Source organism: Tachysurus fulvidraco, chromosome 23 (genome assembly GCF_022655615.1).
Source record: "Tachysurus fulvidraco isolate hzauxx_2018 chromosome 23, HZAU_PFXX_2.0, whole genome shotgun sequence".
In the NCBI taxonomy this organism is placed as follows: domain Eukaryota; kingdom Metazoa; phylum Chordata; class Actinopteri; order Siluriformes; family Bagridae; genus Tachysurus; species Tachysurus fulvidraco.
Genome location: NC_062540.1, coordinates 11,032,859 through 11,053,880, shown reverse-complemented (window position 1 = coordinate 11,053,880; position 21,022 = coordinate 11,032,859). Strand labels below are relative to the sequence as shown.

General features: G+C 38.2%; 1 protein-coding gene across 3 annotated transcripts; it reads left to right on the top strand.

Moving 5' to 3' along the window:
• The first annotated feature begins 6 nt into the window (after positions 1-6).
• On the top strand, positions 7-19,407 carry dnajc5ab (DnaJ (Hsp40) homolog, subfamily C, member 5ab). 3 transcript variants are annotated; one of them, XM_027145046.2, is made up of 6 exons: positions 7-206; positions 5,515-5,575; positions 14,106-14,278; positions 16,026-16,239; positions 16,461-16,632; positions 17,852-19,407. In XM_027145046.2, the coding sequence occupies exons 3-6, from the start codon at positions 14,172-14,174 to the stop codon at positions 17,953-17,955; spliced, it is 597 nt and encodes a 198-aa protein (XP_027000847.1). In that variant the 5' UTR covers positions 7-206; positions 5,515-5,575; positions 14,106-14,171; the 3' UTR covers positions 17,956-19,407. The 3 variants fall into 3 exon arrangements, with proteins under 3 accessions (XP_027000847.1, XP_027000846.1, XP_047662731.1); XM_027145045.2 differs by lacking the exon at positions 5,515-5,575 and having other exon boundaries at positions 9-206; XM_047806775.1 differs by lacking the exons at positions 7-206; positions 5,515-5,575 and adding an exon at positions 13,952-13,972.
• Positions 19,408-21,022: the final 1,615 nt, after the last annotated feature.

Genomic DNA, 21,022 nt, shown 5'->3' with positions numbered 1-21,022 from the left:
CCAGTCGTAGGGAAAACGGATTCCCTCGCTGTGTTTCCGCCCCTGACGTCAGTGTACGAGTCCTTCCTCCAAAGCGAGGTGAAGCGATTATGATCTCCGGTACATGAATGTGTGAATAACGCCTCCTGAACACAAAACAAGAAACTCAGAAAGTATTTCCAGCAAGACACAGACGACCTCTTGACAAGTTTATCTTCCTTCCAAAGGTAAGAGAATCCACGGATGTAGTTAAGTACAGCGTTTCAAATCATGGACCTTCACTAGCTAGCAGTAGCATTTAAGATAGGATTGGATTATGGAGCAGCGCTGATCACTAGCCTTGTAAAACAAACTGATGCTAACTGACGAATATGGACAGTGTGGGTAAATCATCGTACATTTCCTTACGTTTTTAAATAGAGTACATTGCATATGGCGCAGAAGCTAGTGTTTCACACTCTGAAGTGCTTAGGGGAAGGCAGTAAGACGTGATTTGGGACTCTGCCTGTGTGGGGACAGATTAAGCTCTCTAATTCCAGCTGGTCGTCTAAATCCTGTGAGCAAAATATATGTAAAATATAGTGTTCAAATATTTAACAGTGGACATTTAATAATCTCATATAAATCACACATTTTATATATATATATATATATATATATATATATATATATATATATATATATATATATATATATATATATATTAGATAGATAATCATATATCTATAATGTTTTATAGATAGATAGATAGATAGATAGATAGATAGATAGATAGATAGATAGATAATCATATATCTATAATGTTTATATATAAAATTTGTGTGAATACTAGAAACGTCACTTTCTTTGCAAGTCTTCTGCTCCAATTTAACTCTAAACTAGACTACAGCATGTCCCACTAAAGTCACACACTATAATCAGAAGAATATACCAGCCTTGTGTTATTAATATAAGAATCAGAATCAGAAGGAACTTTACTGCCAAGTTAGCTTGTGCATACAAGGAGTTTGTTTTAGTGGCATCATCTTCCAGTACACAAAGACAACAACAACAGCAACACAGATTATAAAAATGTTAAGAAAATGTATGTGTTAAGTGCTGTGGCTTATGTACACTGTAGTTTTCTCTTCTCACATATAGCCTGTAGATATAGATTGAATAAATATTTCAATGATTATATTATGTATCTGTATAGTCAGTTTAAATGGCAAAATGTGTTTAACAGAACAACCAGCATGAGGTATGTTTTATATAGGCACAGATCTCATGAGTGGCCTTAATATTGTAGAGGATTTCATCCTGTGTGAATGCTGCTGATTAATGGCTTAAAGATTAGTAGTGAAGTTCCCCATTTGAAACCCTATTGGTTATAACAGCATGATCTGCGGTATGCAGCCAAAGAGCACATTATGTTATGTACAGCCACTTTCTTTTTATTGGTGTTGAGCTCAAAAACTGAATATGAGATGATAGATTACAGTTTCAGCTTTTATTTCCTGCTGTTTATATCTGTACGTGTTAAACAACTCCAAACCTTGTACTTTTGATGGAAGACCACTAAGTTTTTAGGTGAGCAAAATTATTGAACATATAATAACACTTAGTATTTGGTTATACAGTATATCCCTCACTTTCATGAACTCCATCAAGCCAGCGAACCACTGACATCACCAGTTGTTGCTTGTTTTGAGAGGTTCATCCTTCCATTCTTCTCTTCAGGGAGTGAAATGATGCCTAGTTGGATTGAAGACTGATAATGACTCCTGATAAAGTCCTTTGTCATGTTGTGTGTGATTTGGATCATTGTTTTGCTGCTTGATGAAGCTCCTCCCAATTAGATTGGATGTACTTCTCTGTAAATTTGACATACGGCATTCGGCAGACACACTTATCCAGAGCGATGTACAAAAGTGCTTTGAAGTCTCCATCAACGGATGTGAACGTGTCTGTGGACTTGTGAATTCATGGATTGTTTCTGTTATACAGCGTCTGTATTTCTTCTCTTCAAGTCATCTTCAGTTGGTTGGTTGTGATACCTTCTTCTCTGCCTTGTGGTGTTTTGGGGTTTTTCAGTCACATGTTCCTGTCATGTTCTAAGTCATTTAACAGATCTTGGTGTAGATATTAGAAAATTCAGAAAGCTGAAATTCTGGTCTATAATATAATCTTCGACTTTTGATCTCAAACCCAAGTGTGTTCAGTGTCTAACAAAAACACAGGAATTAGAATTAACATTCCAATAAGTTTGAGGGGGCTGTTTATGTATGAATTAATGATGGGAGACATTATTATAGTAACATTGTTGGGTTTGTGTAGATTACGATCTACATTTTAACACAGTGGAACTGTGGTTTGGCTTTTGTGAATAATTGGATTATTCCCTAATATAAATCTGTACTGTGATCATAAGCTGGTTTAACACTGGACGGGCTTCATGGCCGTTAACAGTTTGAGAGTCTCTGTCCTTTCTGTTTTCTAGACCATGTTGACAGACGATATATATACAGATAAAATGTTTTCTAAAGAGTCAGAGGAGGAGATTTGAATTGAGTTGAACTGGGACAAAACTGGGGAAAAAGGGTGAGAACGTGCCAGTGCAGGAAGACGGATGCTCCCTGTCAGGAAGCGAGGACGCAGCTGGTGAAAAGCTGGTGTTGATGAGCCGGGTGTGATTTCTGAGCCAAATGAATGTGTTTGTTCTCGTGCCATCCATATTTTACCCATGTCCTTTAAAGAAATCAAATGTAACAACAAATTGTGATTGTAATACGTTTCTAGGGAAATTTTTAAAACATTTTGAGGGAATAAAAAAAATTATTACATTATTGTCATCGTAGTAGAGGATCGGATGCAATCATCAATCAGTAACCAATACAGAGGTCATCTGTCATGAGATCCAGTAAAAGATCAAAAAGTTTTATTACTTTTTTCCTCAGCTTTATCCCTTCAGTTTTTGTGATCCTGTGCCGATTCGGTTCTTAGCTGACAGGATTGGATTCTCTCTGTTGTCGTCGCTCATTCTGCCTCCAAGTTTGACATGGGATGCTTTTCTGCTCACCGTGTTTATAAAGAGTCGTTATTTGAGATACCGTCACTTTCCTATCAGCTCAGACCAGTCTGGCCACTCTCCATCATCAACAAGGCATGTTTTTTGTTTGTATGTTGCTTTGTTTTTTGTTTTTTTTTAACTGTGTGAACCTTCCTACCAAGGAATCAGCAGTTTCTGAAATGCTTGTACCAGCCCATCTGCCACCGATAACAATGCTACAGTTAAAGTCACTAAGATCGCTTGTTTTTCTGTTTGTTTGGGGGTTTTTTTTCTGTTTGACATGAACGTTATAAAATGAAGTTCAACGAATCGTGCATTTGACTCTTGCAAGTCGTGTAATTGTCTATCATGGACTTAAACGTTAATGTGAACTCGCACGACGGCTTAAACTTGTTTGCTTTAAGTTTTATTCAGGAGCCGTCAAAGCCGGATACAGCACCTCTTTAGCCTCTTTACAAACCTCAGGCATTGAATCATTGATATGTATGTGATGTGATATTATAGGCTGAGCTAAAAAAAAACATCTCACATCCTGCCTTTTTTTCCTCTGGAGGTTGGCCGCTAGCATCTTCACACAGTGACTGTGAAGTTCTCAAACATAACACTGTGTACATTTTGTAGTGCGTTACTTTTATGACCATATTGTTATTCTTTTTTTTTTTTTTTCATTTCATTCGTTTCATCACGATTTGAACAGGATCGGGCCTCACCTTAATCAAGCATGGACAAATCGGCATGTTTTTGCCTAGACTACTTTTGTTGTTGCTATTATTATTATCATCACTTAAAGAACAACCCTGCTTTCTGTAAACGTAAAAAAAACATTGCTTTTGTGTGTTTCCCCGAGGTGTGACGTAACTGCATCTAAATACCCTCGACCTGCTGCACTACTGTACGATGAGTGATTTTTACTAGGAGGCTTTGTTTTGAGTGTAGAAATGACAGATCATCTATTCAGAAATATTCCAGTACGTGAAAACTGATGAAGACGGGCAAAGAAAGCACAAAGTATAAAAATATAAGTCGTCAGCAGAAAATTCCGACACAAAACAACATCCTTCTGTGGGATGTGAGGACAAAACATAACGTAGCTGAAAGTTTGCTGGTATTTACAGTACCAAAGACCCAAACGTAATGAGCTGTATTAGTTATAGGTTTCTCTCAGTCTGTATTAATACACATGAACTAATTCACTATCATTTATTACATAACGATAGCTACTAATCTTAGACCTAGTCAGATTTTTTCCAACAAACAAAATACAGAACCCTGGCACCTCCAACCTGCCCAGTGGTCTAGCAAATGAAGTCACGATTTTTCAACCACTGTCATGGTGGTGTATAACCATGGTTTTGTTTAGCAGCACCAGACGGACCAAACATAAATGCAGCTACTATATGTAGAAGGACAGCACTCTAATACACGCTGCGCTCATGTTATACGCCCAAAGTTGTTCTTCAACTCTGACGTCTTGGCAGATGATTTGGACCGTAACGAAACGATTCGATTCAATTCACGATTCGATTCACAATACTGGCTTCAGGATTTGATTCTCAGAATATTTTGAATGCAAATGCAAAACAATCCGCTTGTCGTCTGTATAAACTGAAAAAAAAAAAAAAAAAAAAAAAAATTGTTTAGTATTGTTTCATATCGTAGATTTTAATATAGTAGATGTTTAACATTGTAATTAAAATGTACTACACATTCAAAATAGTAAAATCAGGCAATTAATAAATGTAGAAATTCTCCCAAAAAGGTGTCCCTAAAATGCCGCACTGGTGTGGAATGGGTGTCATTTTAACAATCTACAAAAGAACTCTTTAATACCGATTATAACATGCTTGTGTAACTACATAGTCCATATTGAGTGTCAGTTAAGCTGTGAAAGTGCAGATGATTCATTCTAATGTTGCACGAATAAACCGGTTTAATGTGAACAGCCTGCTTTTTAACTCCATGGGACGTGTGCATTGGGATCTCTGGCGTTCAAACATTGCAGTCTTTGCTTCACAATCATCCTTTCACCTCTAAAAGTAACGTTAGCTTGGCAGAAACCTGGACACTTGTCACATCTACATTACAGCACAGTGAGCAAAGTCTTTCTTCACATATCCCAACTTGAACCCCAAACATCAACACTACATTACATTACATTACATTACAGTACATTACAAACACATTACATGACATTACAAACGCAACATTAACCACTAGAGCCACCACTGGCAAAAATAAATTATAGATAATATTGTATTACTTACTTTTAATTTACTCTTGATTATAATGTACTTAATGATAAGATCTAAATTTTAACCCTAAAGTGATATCAAGTGTAGAATTTATTATATTAATAAATGATTGTGTTGGCTTTTAATTTAAAAACCGGTGTGGTTAAATGGCTAAAGTTAAAATTTAGGTTTTATTTTTATGTTTTGTTTGCAATATTTTGTCTAAAAACTTTTTTTTTTGTCCAACAAATCTAGTTTTAAAGACAGAAAATTGCAACGCTCGCCTCAGGAGCTGTAGAAGGATAACAGCAAGGAGGTAAAAAAAAAAATAGCAGCATTTCACCTCCAAGGCTCAAGCTTTCCTTTAATAATGACTACGTTAACGCTAGCTGATCGTACAGCGCTGTTTACATGTCGCCCTCGATTGGTTTCAGCATCATAGCTAAAGTGTAGATACAGGAAAATGTTTTTAGTGGCACATTATTAAAAGGAATAAATCTGAATTAACTACCAATTTGTCAATATTGGTATAGTCCTAATTAACATATAATAAACAGACACTCAGGGGTTTTTTTCACCGTTCGGCTGCCTGCTGATGTCTCACAGAATAAAACGACATGCTAGGTGAAGCTCGGTTAACAGTTAAGTGTAGTAATGGTTCATTGGCCTTAAAACTCACAGGAAAGCAATTTTCCCTACTCTGATGAACTCACTTCTGTGTGGGGATTAAAAATATTTAGACCCCAGAAAGAGTGTCCGCATGAATCTATTATACCAACAAATATTATGTTTCTGTTGACATTTAAGTACATCACAGCTTATGCTAGTCGGGTTTTTAATTTCGAGATTTTAATTTCTGTTTAGAGCGCTGGCTGTTCCCCCTCTGCCCGTCCTCACACATCCACACACGTGCCACCGTGTTAATAACCATGGCAACGGCTGGTGTCACTGCAGTGGAAGTGTGTTTTCTTGTATTGCAGATATCTGCTCCCTCACACAAAAATCTCGTCATGGCTTTGTGAATGCTCTTTGAATTCCGGATGTTGCCATTCAGGTACTTTTATCTGAAAACGGTTGTATTTTAAGCAGGTTTAAAGAAACAGATGACATTGGGGTTGGTGGGGGTGGTGGGGGGTGCAGACATGCAACAGCACCATGTCCTTTGATTCAAAAGAGCTCTGTATTGAGGTGTGCGTGTGTGTGCGTGCGCGCGCGCGTGTGTGTGTAAAGATGACAGACTCCCAAAGAACCGTGTTTATTTTCATGCCAGTGCGGCATGAGAGCAAACAGTTGATTCAAAGCAGGGCAGAAGCTCAACCATGTGCACAGCTCTCATCTTTCAGCCCACATAAAGAGTGGCATAGGACAGCGTAAACAAGGAAGGGACAATGCAGAGGAGGGAAATAATCCAATAGAGCTAAGAGAGGTCAGGTACAGGTGTACTGAATATGTGCGTATACATTTATATATAATGTGTGTGTGTGTGTGTGTGTGTGTGTGTGTGTATTCATGTATTTACTTATATGTATTTATGTACTGTTTAACTTAAGCAGGTTAGTTTCAGAATAGTATTAGTTCTGAATTATGTTCAAAATAAAAGTCCTAAACTGAGACTGGATTTTGTCTGTATTTGGGTGGAGGAGGAGGAGGAGGAGGAGGAGGAGGAGGGCAGGCAAATGAGTAAGAAAAGTGCCAGGGAAAGAAAGTGGTGGAACTGTTGCTGAACCTGTCTAAAGGTCATAACGTTTCTCATTTCCAACACAACTTGGAATTCGGAGTCAAGAACACGGGTCATCCTCAAGCCAGAGCTCTGCAAGTGACTTCATGATCATCATGGCTGCCCACCATACGAGCAGTAAAGAAAGCAGCAGCCGTGCACCTCTGCGACAGAACACGACTCTCACTGATCTTCTGCATGTCTTTTCTTGGCTATAGTCTCGGGCTAAAAAGACATTTTGCCTCGCTGTTTCACACCGCACTGTATTTATAGTGCTGTTGTGCTCAGTTCCACAAGTCGTTTACAGCAAATCTCTGGTGGATGCTGAAAATAAACCTGCCTCTTTGTATCCGTTCTGATTGTTCTGATTGTTTGACTTTCCAGTCCTCGGTTTGATTTTGAAAGTATTCTATAATATTAGTAGACATTGGTAGAACTAGGATTTTCTGGGCATTTGAAAAAAACACCTGCTTCTGTACCTCAACTGTATTTTTGTTTGCTTGTTTGCAAAAATCTTCATTGCACACAGTTTTATTGTACAGAGTCTGTACTAAATTCTTAATAATCATTCTGTTTTGCTTTCCATCTGCATTCATATGTTATTTTTTTAGATTTCCTCTTTTTCTTTTCCCTCCTCCTTCTTGTGCAGTTCAATTGTATTTCCATTGTAATTCTATTCTTAAGTCTATTTTTATTTCATTTTGAATCTGTTTTTATGACGTGGACTGTCACCAAAAAATTCTGTTATACAAATAAGGTTTATGTTTGTCTTTTAATTTTTAAAAAACTTATAATCAGTGTGCATGTTGCCTAAAAAAAAACAACCATCTGAAGTCACAGATAAACAACAATATAAATAATATAATTGTTTGGGTAAAATCGAATGACCGCATTATAATTACAATTTCAGCCATGAACAAATATTAGTTCTGTGTAAAATAATGAAAAAATAACAAAAAAATACAAAATCTGATTGTCATTTAATTCTGAAAGTTTAGTAGTTCTTAACTCTAGTAGACCGCAGCAGCGATGAGAAATCTTAGAGATTTTTTATGGCTTGTATATTAACATTTATGGTAGACATGCGTATCCAGAGTGACTTACATTTTTATCTTATTTTGTACAAATGAGCAAGTTAAGGGCCTTGTTTGAGGGCCCAGCAGTGGCAGCTTAGTGGACACAAGATTCGAACTCGGAACCACCTGATCAGAAGTCCAACACTTTTAACCACTAAGCTACCACATCCCAGATGGCTTTTTTTATATATATATATATATATATATATATATATATATATATATATATATATATATATATATATATATAGTATGTGTATATATATATATATATATTTAACAAATATTTAACAATATATATTAACAAATATTTCTTGTCATCAGAATAATCTAATGTATCAAAAATCATTTAGGGTTGATTGAGAAATTAAGAAGCTGTTCTACAAACCGGGCCTCCTCACTTAACATCATTGTTTGAGCTCACTAACACGCTTGTGGCTGAATGAGCAAATCCCCACAGATATGCACCAAAATCTGGTGGAGAAATAGAAAAGTCGATGTTAATAAAAAGGCAAACTGCGTGTTAATGCCCCTTGTTTTTGAATGGGTACATTAAAAAAAACGAGTGTGATGGTCAGACCATCCTTAAAAATATTCTTGTTTGCCGTAACCCGACAGACCCTATTTAGGACCGACTCAATTTTTTTTTTTTTTGCTTCAAGTCCGACCGACTTGCCGGTTCTAAATTTGCGTTAAGACTGACAATTTTTTTTTTACTCTTCAAACAACTAATACAAATGCAATAAAATAATATTAATTATATTTTAGTAAGTACTGTAAATATATAAATTGCCTAGGCCTACATACAAACGAAGGCTACGTTTTTTTCTTTTGAATAAAGACCCGTGACGTCATCTATGTTTACCAGATGTCACACTATGGCCTGTGTGTTCGCTTCGTCTCACACTCGCATTCACTGTCGGAGTCAACGGTTTGTGCTTGGTAATGATGGCTGTGGCTGCAGTAAACAATGTTCGCGGTCAACGTTCAAAGTCATACGGGTTCGGGCACCATAATACATCTAAAAAATTCATTAAAACAGCTCGACACCGCTTTAACTTGTCGGTTGCAAATGGGGTTTGCAATGATGCGCCCGAAGGCACCGGTTGAAGACCCAGTCAGTGACGTCACGATATGCTAATTTTTTTAATTCATACCTACGTAATCACCATCACCAAAATTGTACTTTTTTTCATTGAAAATTGAAAAGAAAAATATATAGACCTACCTTCCTAACTACTTTTTTTACTGTTAATGCAAACCAAAATATTTTTAAGGATGGCCTCAGGTAACACTTTATAATTAATAGAAAGCTGAATATACATGCATCTTTTCCATGAGGATGTAAAATATAAATTTATTCATCTGACTCTGCAAAGAATCATACAGATGGAAAAACATCAATGTATTGACTGGCAAAAATGGCCCTAAAATGGAACCTTGCAGCACTCCCAACTGCTTTATAGTAGTCAGGCTTTCTGGTACATCACAGAACCTGTAAACACATCCAGAATCTATCCTAGAAACAGCATGAATTGTTATTGCAATGGTCCATTGGTCATTGGAAGAAACTGGTCTGTAAAATTGTGTGTATTTATGGATCATTTGTATTTATTTGATGAAAAGAAGTGGTGATTGTATCAAAAGAATTACTTTGTTCCAGAAAAATTCTTGCCATCACCACTTTATCTACTTTTGCCTTAACAACATGGCACTTAAAGGCAGGGTCTCCGATTTTTGAGAAATGCTTCAGAAAACTGAGTCGGGCCGAATAATAAACAAGAATCAAAACAAAAATCAAAACGAACGTGTATTTAATGAGCAGAAAGGGGCGGGGCCTGTCTATATGGGCGGAGAGAGTGTTCATTGCGCATGTGTGACATTAGAAGAAAGCGGTTTTAACATTGACCTGGAGGATAAAAACAAAGAAAGAAAGCGAAGAAAGGCTTACGATAAGGCAAGAAGCAGGACCCGTGTTAATATAGGATCAGCTTTCCAGCACAGGAGAGAACTGAAGGAGCGGGAAGTTGGTGCATATTCACAGATTGGAGTTTCCCGAGTCAATAACTCCTGAGCTAAACGCTGTTACTACACAAATAACACCTCTTTTCTATCGTAGTAATGTAGAGAGGCAGCTACAACCGTGTTTTGTGTAGTAACAGCGTTTAGCTCAGGAGTTAGTGACTCGGGAAACTCGATCTGTGAATATGCGGCCAACTTTACTTAAGAACGTTGGTTTTGCTTTGTTACACAGAACTAATATATGCCGTCCTTTGCATGATTATGCTTGTGTGTCATTTTTGCTTGTTTGTTTATCTGCAATCGTATTGTTCTTTCCTTCAGCTATGATAGACACATTTCTTTCCATTTCCAGTTGCCTGGGTTACGTATGTATATGTGGGCGGAGCTATCAATACAGGGGTGGGGCCCATTTGGGTTAGGGGTGTGTTTGTTTTGGTGATTTCAAATGTCGACATTGGCTTTCAAAAATCGGTGGCCCTGCCTTTAAGTGGGGCGATTTGTTTTAAACCAAAACTCAGTACATTGCAGAAGACTTTTTGAATCAAAATGCTCTCCCTCTCTCTCTCATTTTATTTCTAGTATTAAGAAACACTCAGGGTTGGAGAGGTGACAGAAATAACTTGGTACACTAGAACTAATCCGCTAATGCTCTACGAATGAGTGATTAGCCTCAGGGTGCCAGCTCACAGCAACGCAGTGGAAGATGAATGGGGAAAATGGCTTCCTCATGTACAAGACCTACAAAATGATTTCTTTCTTCTACAAGCTTTTCAAGCTTCAGTAAAACTGTCTATTGTCATTTTATGGTAATGTCAAAGATACATGTGTAGTAGTTACACACAGACTTATTCAATAAAATATAATAATATCTCGCTACAGTAATCAATATTATGCAGCAAGTGAACAGTCGGTTCTTGAGGTTGATGGAAGCTGGAAAAAAATGTAGTGTAAGGATCTGAGCGACTTTAAAAAGGGCCAAACTGTGATGGACCTTGATACTGGGAACGCCAAAGCCTTGATTGGTGTTCCCAGTATGAAGCACCTACTACTTACCAAAAGTGGTCCAAGGAAGGACAATCGGGGAATCAACAACAGGATCATGAACGTCCAGAGCAAAAGCTAGCCTGTCTGGCCCAATTCCACAGAAGAGCTACTGTAGCAGATATTGCTGAAGAAGTTAATGCTGGCTATAATATATAGGTGTCAGCACATACTGTACAGTACATGAGAGCTTGCAGCTTATGGGGTGGAATGGAGTGCCTATGCTGACACCTTTGTACCTACCTTAAAATTGTTGCAGACCAAGTACACAACTTACTGGTAACGGTATTCCGTCATATTGGTTTCTTTCTGCAGGATAATGCTCCCTGACACTCTGCAAAAATCGTTCAGGAATGTTTTGCGTTAAATATGTTGACTTGGCCTCCAAAGTTCCCAGATCCAAATCCAGTTGAGCATCTGTGAGATGTGTTTGACAAACAAGTCCGATCCATGGAGACCTCACCTCACAACTTACAGGAATTAAAGGATCTCCTGCTAAGGATTTGATTCCAAATAAGACAGCACACCTTCTGAGATCTTGTGGATTTTATGCCTTGACAGGGATCAGAAGTGTTGAGGTGTCACAGGGGGGACATACGCAATATTGGGTGGATATAATATTATGGCTGGTCTGTGTATATGATTTAAACACATGATTGGCACTCTGAGATTAAATCCCAGTGTAAAGCTTTATGCAGTGTTTGAAATGTGATGGAAATAACTCACCGTGTATTCAGATGTTCCATTAAAGCTGTGTTTTCCTCTGGAAAGCTTGATAAATACGGGCCATCTGTTCAGTGTAGGTTCAGTAAATAACTGGACTGACAGAGTGCATTTTTCACACAGGCTGCATACAGACACTTCGTATTGAGCCTCTCATGCAGTAGATACTAGAAATGTACATAAATTAGAAGTCATTATTTGTCCCCGTTGTAATTTTCAGAATTTCATCATCTATGCAATTAGATGAGTACAAATGGGAACAAAAAATGTGCCATCCTAGACTTTAGATATAGAAAATATTTGTCTTGCTCTAAAGACACAGTGTTATATAATCCAAATTGCTGCACTTCCTGCTATTACTGGGTCCATCTAATATTCCTCAAAAATTTGTTGTTTTTTTTATTATTATTGTTGTCTTCTACAAGGGATCTCGGGGCATTTTGAGGTGTTAACACATATAACGTTAAGTATTCAAATATTCACTCATTTATTATAGTTCTCCAAGCCTCCTTTTTGTTTTTTTTGTTTGTTTTTTTTTAAAAGCAAAATGTGTCGACATATTTCCTGTTAGTTCACCGCAGCTAACGAACTCGTGACATTAGTAATACGGAGACTCCCGTGTTATGTGTACGCCCATGTAGAACAAACAGCCACGATGTCTGCAAAGATTTCTTTATCAAACACTTGTGTACAGATACAGTATGCACTTAACGTACAAAAATGTTTATAATGCCTCCAAATCTATTCCACTCATTTTCCTATTTATAGCTGAACCTCTGAATACTTAGTTTCTACCCATGTTCTTCATTTCCATATGATATTTCTATCATTTCTAATAGAAATCATATGTTTTTTTTTAAGATGACCTATAGAGATATGAGGTCATTATTTGTACATTTGTCGAAGAGGTTTATTTTGCCAAACTTGTGGATTGAATGATAGAATACTATCTGTAAAAAAGACAAGGACAAGGGAGTTAAATTCAGAATAAATTTCTCACATGCTGAAAAGGTCAAATGTGCTGATGTTGAGAAGTCCAGTGGAAAGAATCACTTCTCTTCCGACAGCTAGTACGTGCTGAAATATCCTAACATGAATATTGCTGGAACGTGAGATGTTAATAGATATAATTGTCAGCAGCTTTGAATTATTATGCGGTTTAATCCATTTTCTGTTACTGTGAAGTATTTGGTAAAGGCTTTCTGATTTCTGTATTCATGCTATGTATGAAATGGTGATAGAAAGATAGTAGAGACACAGAATTAGTATATTGTTTTAAAAAATAATAATAAAAAAATAAAAACTATAATGGAACAGAAAAACACCTATGTATTGCAAAAAGAGTTTTCATTCAGTTCAGACTATTGGTCTTTTCATGAAGATCAGATCATGTGTAATAAATGATGTAATCATGCGTCTGATCATAAACGTGAACTCGGAAGAAATGAAAGTCTTCATCAAACAGCTCTGCCTCAGGATAAAATGCTTCCCGAAGATTGAATTAAACCGAACGACGCAGTGCAGTATGGGAATTCTCCGGGCACTAGTGCAGAGATTGTAAACAATTTGAGCTTCTTTAGATGTAAAATTCATTTCCCTAATGCACAGGATTAGTTCAAGAATATTACTTAAATCTGTTCAATAATATTTGGTCAGAAAGCCTGAACATTTCAATAATAAGGTCCAAGGTTGTAATTGTATACTTGTTTTTGACCAGTTTAACCTGCTACTAATGAAAAAAAAAAAAAAAACATGGACCTCTGTAGCTGCCCGGACCTTGCTTTTAGAACCATGCTTGTGCACTTGTATCATGGTGCATTATGGGATTAGAATCATTTACTGGACTGGACAGCAGACATTCTACTCTGTGTTATTGGACACTGCTACAAAATGGCCAAATTCGCATAGTCATCCACAGCCACAGCAGCAATCAGTTACCTGAGTCTCAAGATGAACCTGTCATAAATCAACAACCAGTCAGTCAACAGTAAAGTTCTAGCCAGAGATCTCTGAAACAGTCAGCTGAGTAAAATACAGAATCACATCGCTGACTCATTGCTCAACTTAATCTGATGCATAAGGAAACCAGTGACTCAAAAAGGAAACCACATGGATCAATGGATCAGGCGGTCATGTAATGAGATGCATCTTGCAAATGACAAAATATGCTCAGTATTGAGCCCTGCACAATTGAACTATAAGGAACTACAGGCTGTCATCATACCCACTCTCACTTCTGTCTTCTGTCATGACTTTCTCTTCAACAGAGGCAGCAGTGTATGTGTGTGGTTGTGAAGGAGTGTGTGTGTATGGTGTTTGGGTGTGTGTAAGTAATGGACCAGCAAAGACAGCGTGCTCTCTCCACATCTGGGGAAACACTGTACCAGGTTCTCGGGGTTACTAAAAATGCTACACCAGATGACATCAAAAAGTGCTACAGGTAAGAAACCCAACTCTGTGTCCGTGTGTGTGTGTCCGTGTGTGTGTGTCCGTGTGTGTGTGTCCGTGTGTGTGTGTGTCCGTGTGTGTGTGTGTCCGTGTGTGTGTGTGTCCGTGTGTGTGTGTGTCCGTGTGTGTGTGTGTCCGTGTGTGTGTGTGTCCGTGTGTGTGTGTGTCCGTGTGTGTGTGTCCGTGTGTGTGTGTCCGTGTGTGTGTGTGTCCGTGTGTGTGTGTGTCCGTGTGTGTGTGTGTCCGTGTGTGTGTGTGTCCGTGTGTGTGTGTGTCCGTGTGTGTGTGTGTCCGTGTGTGTGTGTGTCCGTGTGTGTGTGTGTCCGTGTGTGTGTGTGTGTCCGTTCGTGTGTGTGTCCGTTCGTGTGTGTGTCCGTTCGTGTGTGTCCGTTCGTGTGTGTCCGTCCGTGTGTGTCCGTCCGTGTGTGTCCGTGTGTGTATGTCCATGTGTGTGTCCGTGTGTGTGTGTGTCCGTGTGTGTGTCTGTGTGCGCGTGTTTGTGAGAGAGAGTAAGAGAAAAGAGATACTAGCTAACTGTTACTTAAATACGAACGTTGTACCTGTTAGTCCTTGCATTGTACTTGCCAGTCCGATCTCTTGAAATGTTTTTGCTATTTGATTGTTTGTGTGGTTCTTTGAAAGCCGGGCATTGCAATGGCCAAATTTGCAAACAAATAAGCATCAAAAATATGTATGAATTGATTTAATATTAATAATAAACACCCCAAATGTGAGATATCATTTGACACCTTTGAATTAAAAAATGTGCTTTTCTCTGCATTTGATCAGGCTGTAGATACGTGACCTATAAGTTTTACATGAGCCTAATCAGTACAGTGATCAAAATCCCCGCACTGCATCATCAGAACAGAGACGAGCTCTTATACACTGTACAGCTGAGAGAACTGAAGAGAAATCATCACAATGTGAAAAACGGTGATAAACAGATGGAGAACTCCTTTATAAATACAGCAGCTCAACTCACTGTTTAAAATAAGGTATCATTCAACATAGTATGTTTCACTGAGTCTAAAAATACCAGTTTCATGATACTAGGACAAATAATACAGTAGTTGTAAGCAATAAAAATAAAACACTTTAACACATCTCATGACCAGTAGGTGGCACTCTTTCAAAACTGCTCAGGTATCGTTATAATCCACACAAGTTTGGTGTAAGGTTGGCCAAAAGGCGATACGCGCACACAATCGTTCGTTTGACAGTTGGCACTGCAATATTTGGTCTATAAAAGTAATCTTTGGATAACTTTTGGTGTCTGACAATGATTTTAACTGAAATTTGGTGAAGTCCTGATGTGCTGTCTAAGAGGAGTTCACACAAGTATGGCAGGAATTTTTTTTCACAATAGATTTTGTTCATCTTATTAATATTAAAATGAATATTAAAAGATTTTATTAATACCTCTGTTTCTGACAAATGTTTGAAAACTATGGCCATAATTTTCAAAATGTTTGTTTGATCACTGCTTAACTATAGTCAATCAGGTCGGGGCTTGCTGGAGCGAAACACAGTAGTCCCTTAAAGTCTGAAGTTTATACAGTTTGCTGTTTTGTGTGCATGATCAGTTTTAAGGCAGAAAATTAATAAGAATCATCATCATTGTCATTATTATAAAAATCCCTATAATAACGATAAGGTTTCGGCACTTTAACCCTTGAAAAAATTCACCTTCAGACATGTGTTCAGGTTAAAAGTTATCTCTCTCACTCACATTCTAGGAAACTTGCTCTGAAGTTTCACCCGGACAAAAATCCTAATAACCCAGAAGCAGCAGATAAGTTTAAGGAGATAAATAACGCTAACGCCATCCTCAACGATCCCACCAAACGCAACATTTATGACCAGTACGGCTCTCTCGGCCTCTACGTGGCTGAGCAGTTTGGAGAGGAGAACGTTAACACATACTTTGTGCTGTCCAGCTGGTGGGCCAAAGTGAGTGACACACACACACACACGCACACACACACACACGCACACACACACACGCACACACACACACACACACACACACACACACACACACACACATACATATGCAGATGTTTTGGATATGTTTCGGATAAGCTGAGGGTTCAGAGATTTTTATTTATTTATTTATTTATTTATTTATTTATTTTAAACGTGTCTTATTCAGTACAATCTGTAATCCACAGGCGCTGTTTATCTTCTGCGGCATTGCGACCGGTTGCTACTGTTGCTGCTGCCTGTGCTGCTGCTGTAACTGCTGCTGTGGGAAGTGTAAACCACAGCCTCCTATGGAAAACGATCCTGAGTTTTATGTCTCCCCTGAGGACCTGGAGGCTCAGTTAAAGGCAGATGAGAAAGGTAAGACCACCGGAGAAGGGCTCGGAGACCTTTTTTTTTTTTTCTTTTCTTTTCTTTTTCAGTTTACATTCACCAACAAACGGTCAAGGAGGAGTTCACAGATCAGGCTTTTCACCTTATCAGGCTTTTCCTCCCAAAAGTCTGTGGCAGTAGATAGAGGGTGGATGTGTGTTTCATTTGTTGGTTCATGTTGTGTAGCGTTGTGTTGGTCAGGGTTTATTAAGGCTTATATACGAGGTGGATCAGATCTAGCTCCATACCCTGGACGTTTGGTTCATATAGTCTGTTTCTGTCTTTATTATAATTATTTCTTTTGTGGTGTAAAAAACACATTCACAATCGTAGCGCCAGTGAACCACAATAATACGTGGCTGTGAGATTAAACTGCCCACTGCTCTTTCTCCAGCTCCTGCACATTATTTGCTTTTCCAACATCTTCATATTTGACCCATTTCTAACAGAGTCTGTATGATGTTGAGATCCATCTTTTCTTACTTAAGACAACTAAGAAACTTTTACGCAACGATTACAAAAGATGCAAACGTTCCCCTGATTCTCAAAACTATACATGTAAGGGGGGGTGTAAACTTTTGAACAGGGTGATCAGTGTAAATTGCTATTATTTTGTTTGTTTTTTTGCCTTCCTTTAGAAGATACAATAGATATTTACGTGTTTCTCACCCAGTATGCTTTACAGCAATCGTACTGTGCAAAAGTTTTCACCCCCCCAGTTCTTAATATATATTGCGTTGCCTTGTTTTCCCAAAAAAAAACACACACACACATTCGATACTGGATTAATGACCAAACAGAAAAAGCATGCATCCAGTTTCTTTGTACTACCAAGGAACAGTTTGGAAGGTTTTCTGGTTAACAGATCTTTTAAATTTTGTACTATTCTATTAGAAGTTAGGACAGCTAAATTTATTTTGAAGACATGCATCATGATTTTTTGATGCAATTGTGTTTTGTTTTTTTTTGCCTTTTTTTTTTGTTTTTTTTTTTTGAGGGCACTGATTCTGTGGAAAAGAATAAGTGAGTGACAAAACCATTTTTCAATTCTGCAAGTCACCTTGAATTACTGCTACTAGCCTGAATAGACGACAGTTCACAGCCACCCCTTCTACTAATTAGGATGCCTACCAAAGATTAATAATAAAATGAAAAGGCTGAAACAAACGAAAGTAATCGCACGTGTTGTCCGTGTCTCATCCTTCAGACGGAGATCCCATCGTGGTGCAGCCTTCCTCAGCTACAGAAACCACTCAGCTGACAGCAGATGGTCACCACACCAGCTACCGTACCGACAGTGGACTCGACTAGACGACTCGCTCGCTTTCCCTCCTGTAGAACACCAGAGCAGCAGAGGGAGCCATCCTGCGTCCTCCACCCAGGGACTGCTGTGAGGCCTGAACGAGTGGACAGGTGTCTGTGTCTCTCTGCTGTGCAATGTCAAAACTCTCAAAGCTTAGGCTTGCCTCTGCTCATGTAATGGAGCACAGTTTTGTTTTTTCCTTTGCAGTCTGTTTGAAAGCCTTTCTCACGTCCCACATGCGGTCCCACACACGAGCCTGCTCAGTCCTGTGTTTCTGTAGCTAGAGAACATGTTCACTTGATGCGGTCACATGCACTCACCTCAATCTAATGCATAGTTTTTCAGAAATAGTCTTCATTGTACTTGGATAGGCATTTAGATTAATTTATTAACCTTCTCTTCATAAGACAAATCTCTTGAATCTAAATGACTAAATTATTGATTCATTTCTAATAGATTTATGAACTTAGTTGTTTACATTGATTTTGATTGAATAGAGTAATAGTTAATCATGTTTGGACCATTTTAGCTCAAATGTCTTTGGGTTCCTATTTTAACGCACTATTTAGCAAAGAAAAGTGTACACTGCCTGTTGTCTAGGCAGCTTGCATCTGCAACTTTGGCTCCGAACCCCGACGCATTTATAGATTTGAATGATTTGAATTTGAATGATCGAGGTTTTGTGAAAAATGGTAGTGTGTGTGTGCACATCGCATTTGGGGGGAGGGGCGGGGGCATATTTTAGTATGTTACTTGGTGGACACCAAATGCCCCCTCAGAGACACAGGAATATATAACAATGTCTTCACTTTGTGGGGACATTTGGTTGGTCCTCAGGAGGAAATCATTATTTAGAACACTTACTTTTGGATATTATTGTGAAGCTTAGGGTTAGATTTAGGTGTGAACATAGCATTTATAAGCCGTGCTAATATTTACATGGTCCTCACAAGGTGAGAGTGAGTGAGAGTGAGTGTGAGAGAGTGAGTGTGAGTGAGTGTGAGAGAGTGAGTGTGAGTGAGTGTGAGTGAGTGTGAGTGAGTGTGAGTGAGTGAGAGTGAGTGAGAGTGTGTGTGAGTGAGTGAGAGTGTGTGTGAGTGAGTGAGAGTGTGTGTGAGTGAGTGAGAGTATGTGTGTGAGTGAGAGTGTGTCTGTGTGAGTGAGAGTGTGTGTGAGTGAGTGAGAGTGTGTGTGAGTGAGTGAGAGTGTGTGTGAGTGAGTGAGAGTGTGTGTGAGTGAGTGAGAGTGTGTGTGTGAGTGAGAGTATGTATGTGAGAGAGAGAAATACAGCGCCATCTGCTGAGGAATGAGGACAGGAAACTTAACCTTGATTGTGTATCAAGTTTATAGTTTTCTAAACACAAGTGGAATCTGTCTTTCACTGACATTTACTGATCAGTTTACGAAGTAAAATGTCTGAGAAAGAACAGAAAAACGGATTTTTTTTTTTAAGCTTTTTTAATACAAAATAATCACAGTCTGAAAAGTGAGATGCAACTTCTCTTTTGTTTTCTAAACATCTGTAGGTCACTGTGCCACCACACCAGTCTCCCATATGGGACATATGTATTTCATCACATTAGCATGTAGTTTCCATGTAGATTAGGGACACGTGTAAGAACAGAATGAATCGAATTGTGCAAGTCGAACTTTCTGTTCCTGTAGTTTATATATAGCAGGTATGATATTGTGCAATTACAAAGTGTGTGTGTGTGTGTGTGTGTGTGTGTGTGTGTGTGTGTTAGGCAGGCGTTTGGGGGTGGGGGGATTGGGGTTTGTCTGCGCCATATTGGTCTGTGTAAACAATATCATTACTGCCACATGATTGTTACTTAATCATGACTCTGCTTCTTTGGTCTGTATACTTCAGCCCTCTTCTGTATTCTCTCTCTCTCTCTCTCTCTCTCTCTCTCTCTCTCTAACTCTCTCTTTATCTATCTATTTGTTTAACCTCTCACTCCTTTAGTGTTGGTTCTTTCTCACTGATCTCCGAGGGCAAATATCATCTATAAATACCTCTGAAAATGTATATCCAGAACTACTCCTCACCTCACGTCTTTTCTCTTAATGGCATTTTCAGTCACATTGGTAATGATGTTGAAATTTAATGCATCATTTGGTTTATTAATGATGTGTGTGTGTGGGTTTTTTTTTTCTTTTGTTTTTTTTTCCTCCTCTCACACTTTAGAAGGAAAAGACTTTAGGAATATCATTTTTGCAATTATAAAACAAACCATAGCTTATGAAAATAGATTAATCTAATCTTAGGTGTATTTGAATGATTATTAACATTGTTTCATCTGTGTATGAAGTGTGTGTGTAACGTAAGGCCTATGTTGTGTAGATGTTTTGTGAGTTTAATGTCCCTGCTTAGATTTTAATTGTGTACCTTTCACAAGTTAGGAATACTCTTTATGCTTATAAGGGAATCATGAAGCCTCATTTGAATTCCTTCAGATTTTTCATTTTATTCTGTTAGATTTTAATAGTGCATTTTTATGTTTATCTAGACAATGGCACATCAGTTCAGCAGATGAAAATCAAGCAATCACCGCCCAAAATTCTTAGACACGCTGAAGATAGCAGTGGCAACGTAGAGACAATGTGATCTAATAATATTATTTATTTTCATATGCGGTAAAACACTAGTTCTAATGGTGTGTGTGTGTGTGTGTGTGGATGTGGCTATTCAGCTAAAAGTTGTTTTGTATTGTGTAGGATGTATTATGTTAGCTTTTTCATTGTAGCAGGGATATTGTGCGTGAGAGAGATGTGATCTGTTTCCTGTTGTATAATAAATGTTTCTGAATCCTACTTTTAGCTTTGCTTTGTGTGTTTTTGCTTTTTTATTATTATTGAAATTTATACACCTACAAAATGTTGTTTCACAGAATATAAGATGTTCACAGGACAAAGAAAGTTCCCATACACACTACATGACTGTGTGTATGTGGAAACCTGACCATCACTCTCAGTCTTATCCATAAAGGGCTGTTGTGGCTGAAGGCTTTTGCTCCATCCAATCAGAAGCCACTTGATTTCACTGTATTTTAAACAGTTCATCTTAGTTTCCAA

What these genes read in the sequence shown, in the direction of transcription:
- dnajc5ab (XM_027145046.2), top strand. Translation starts at nt 14,172, where the DNA reads ATGGACCAGCAAAGACAGCGTGCTCTCTCCACATCTGGGGAAACACTG. An exon ending in GACATCAAAAAGTGCTACAG is followed by an intron (nt 14,279 to 16,025) that starts GTAAGAAACCCA and finishes CTCACATTCTAG; the next exon opens with GAAACTTGCTCTGAAGTTTC. An exon ending in TGTCCAGCTGGTGGGCCAAA is followed by an intron (nt 16,240 to 16,460) that starts GTGAGTGACACA and finishes TGTAATCCACAG; the next exon opens with GCGCTGTTTATCTTCTGCGG.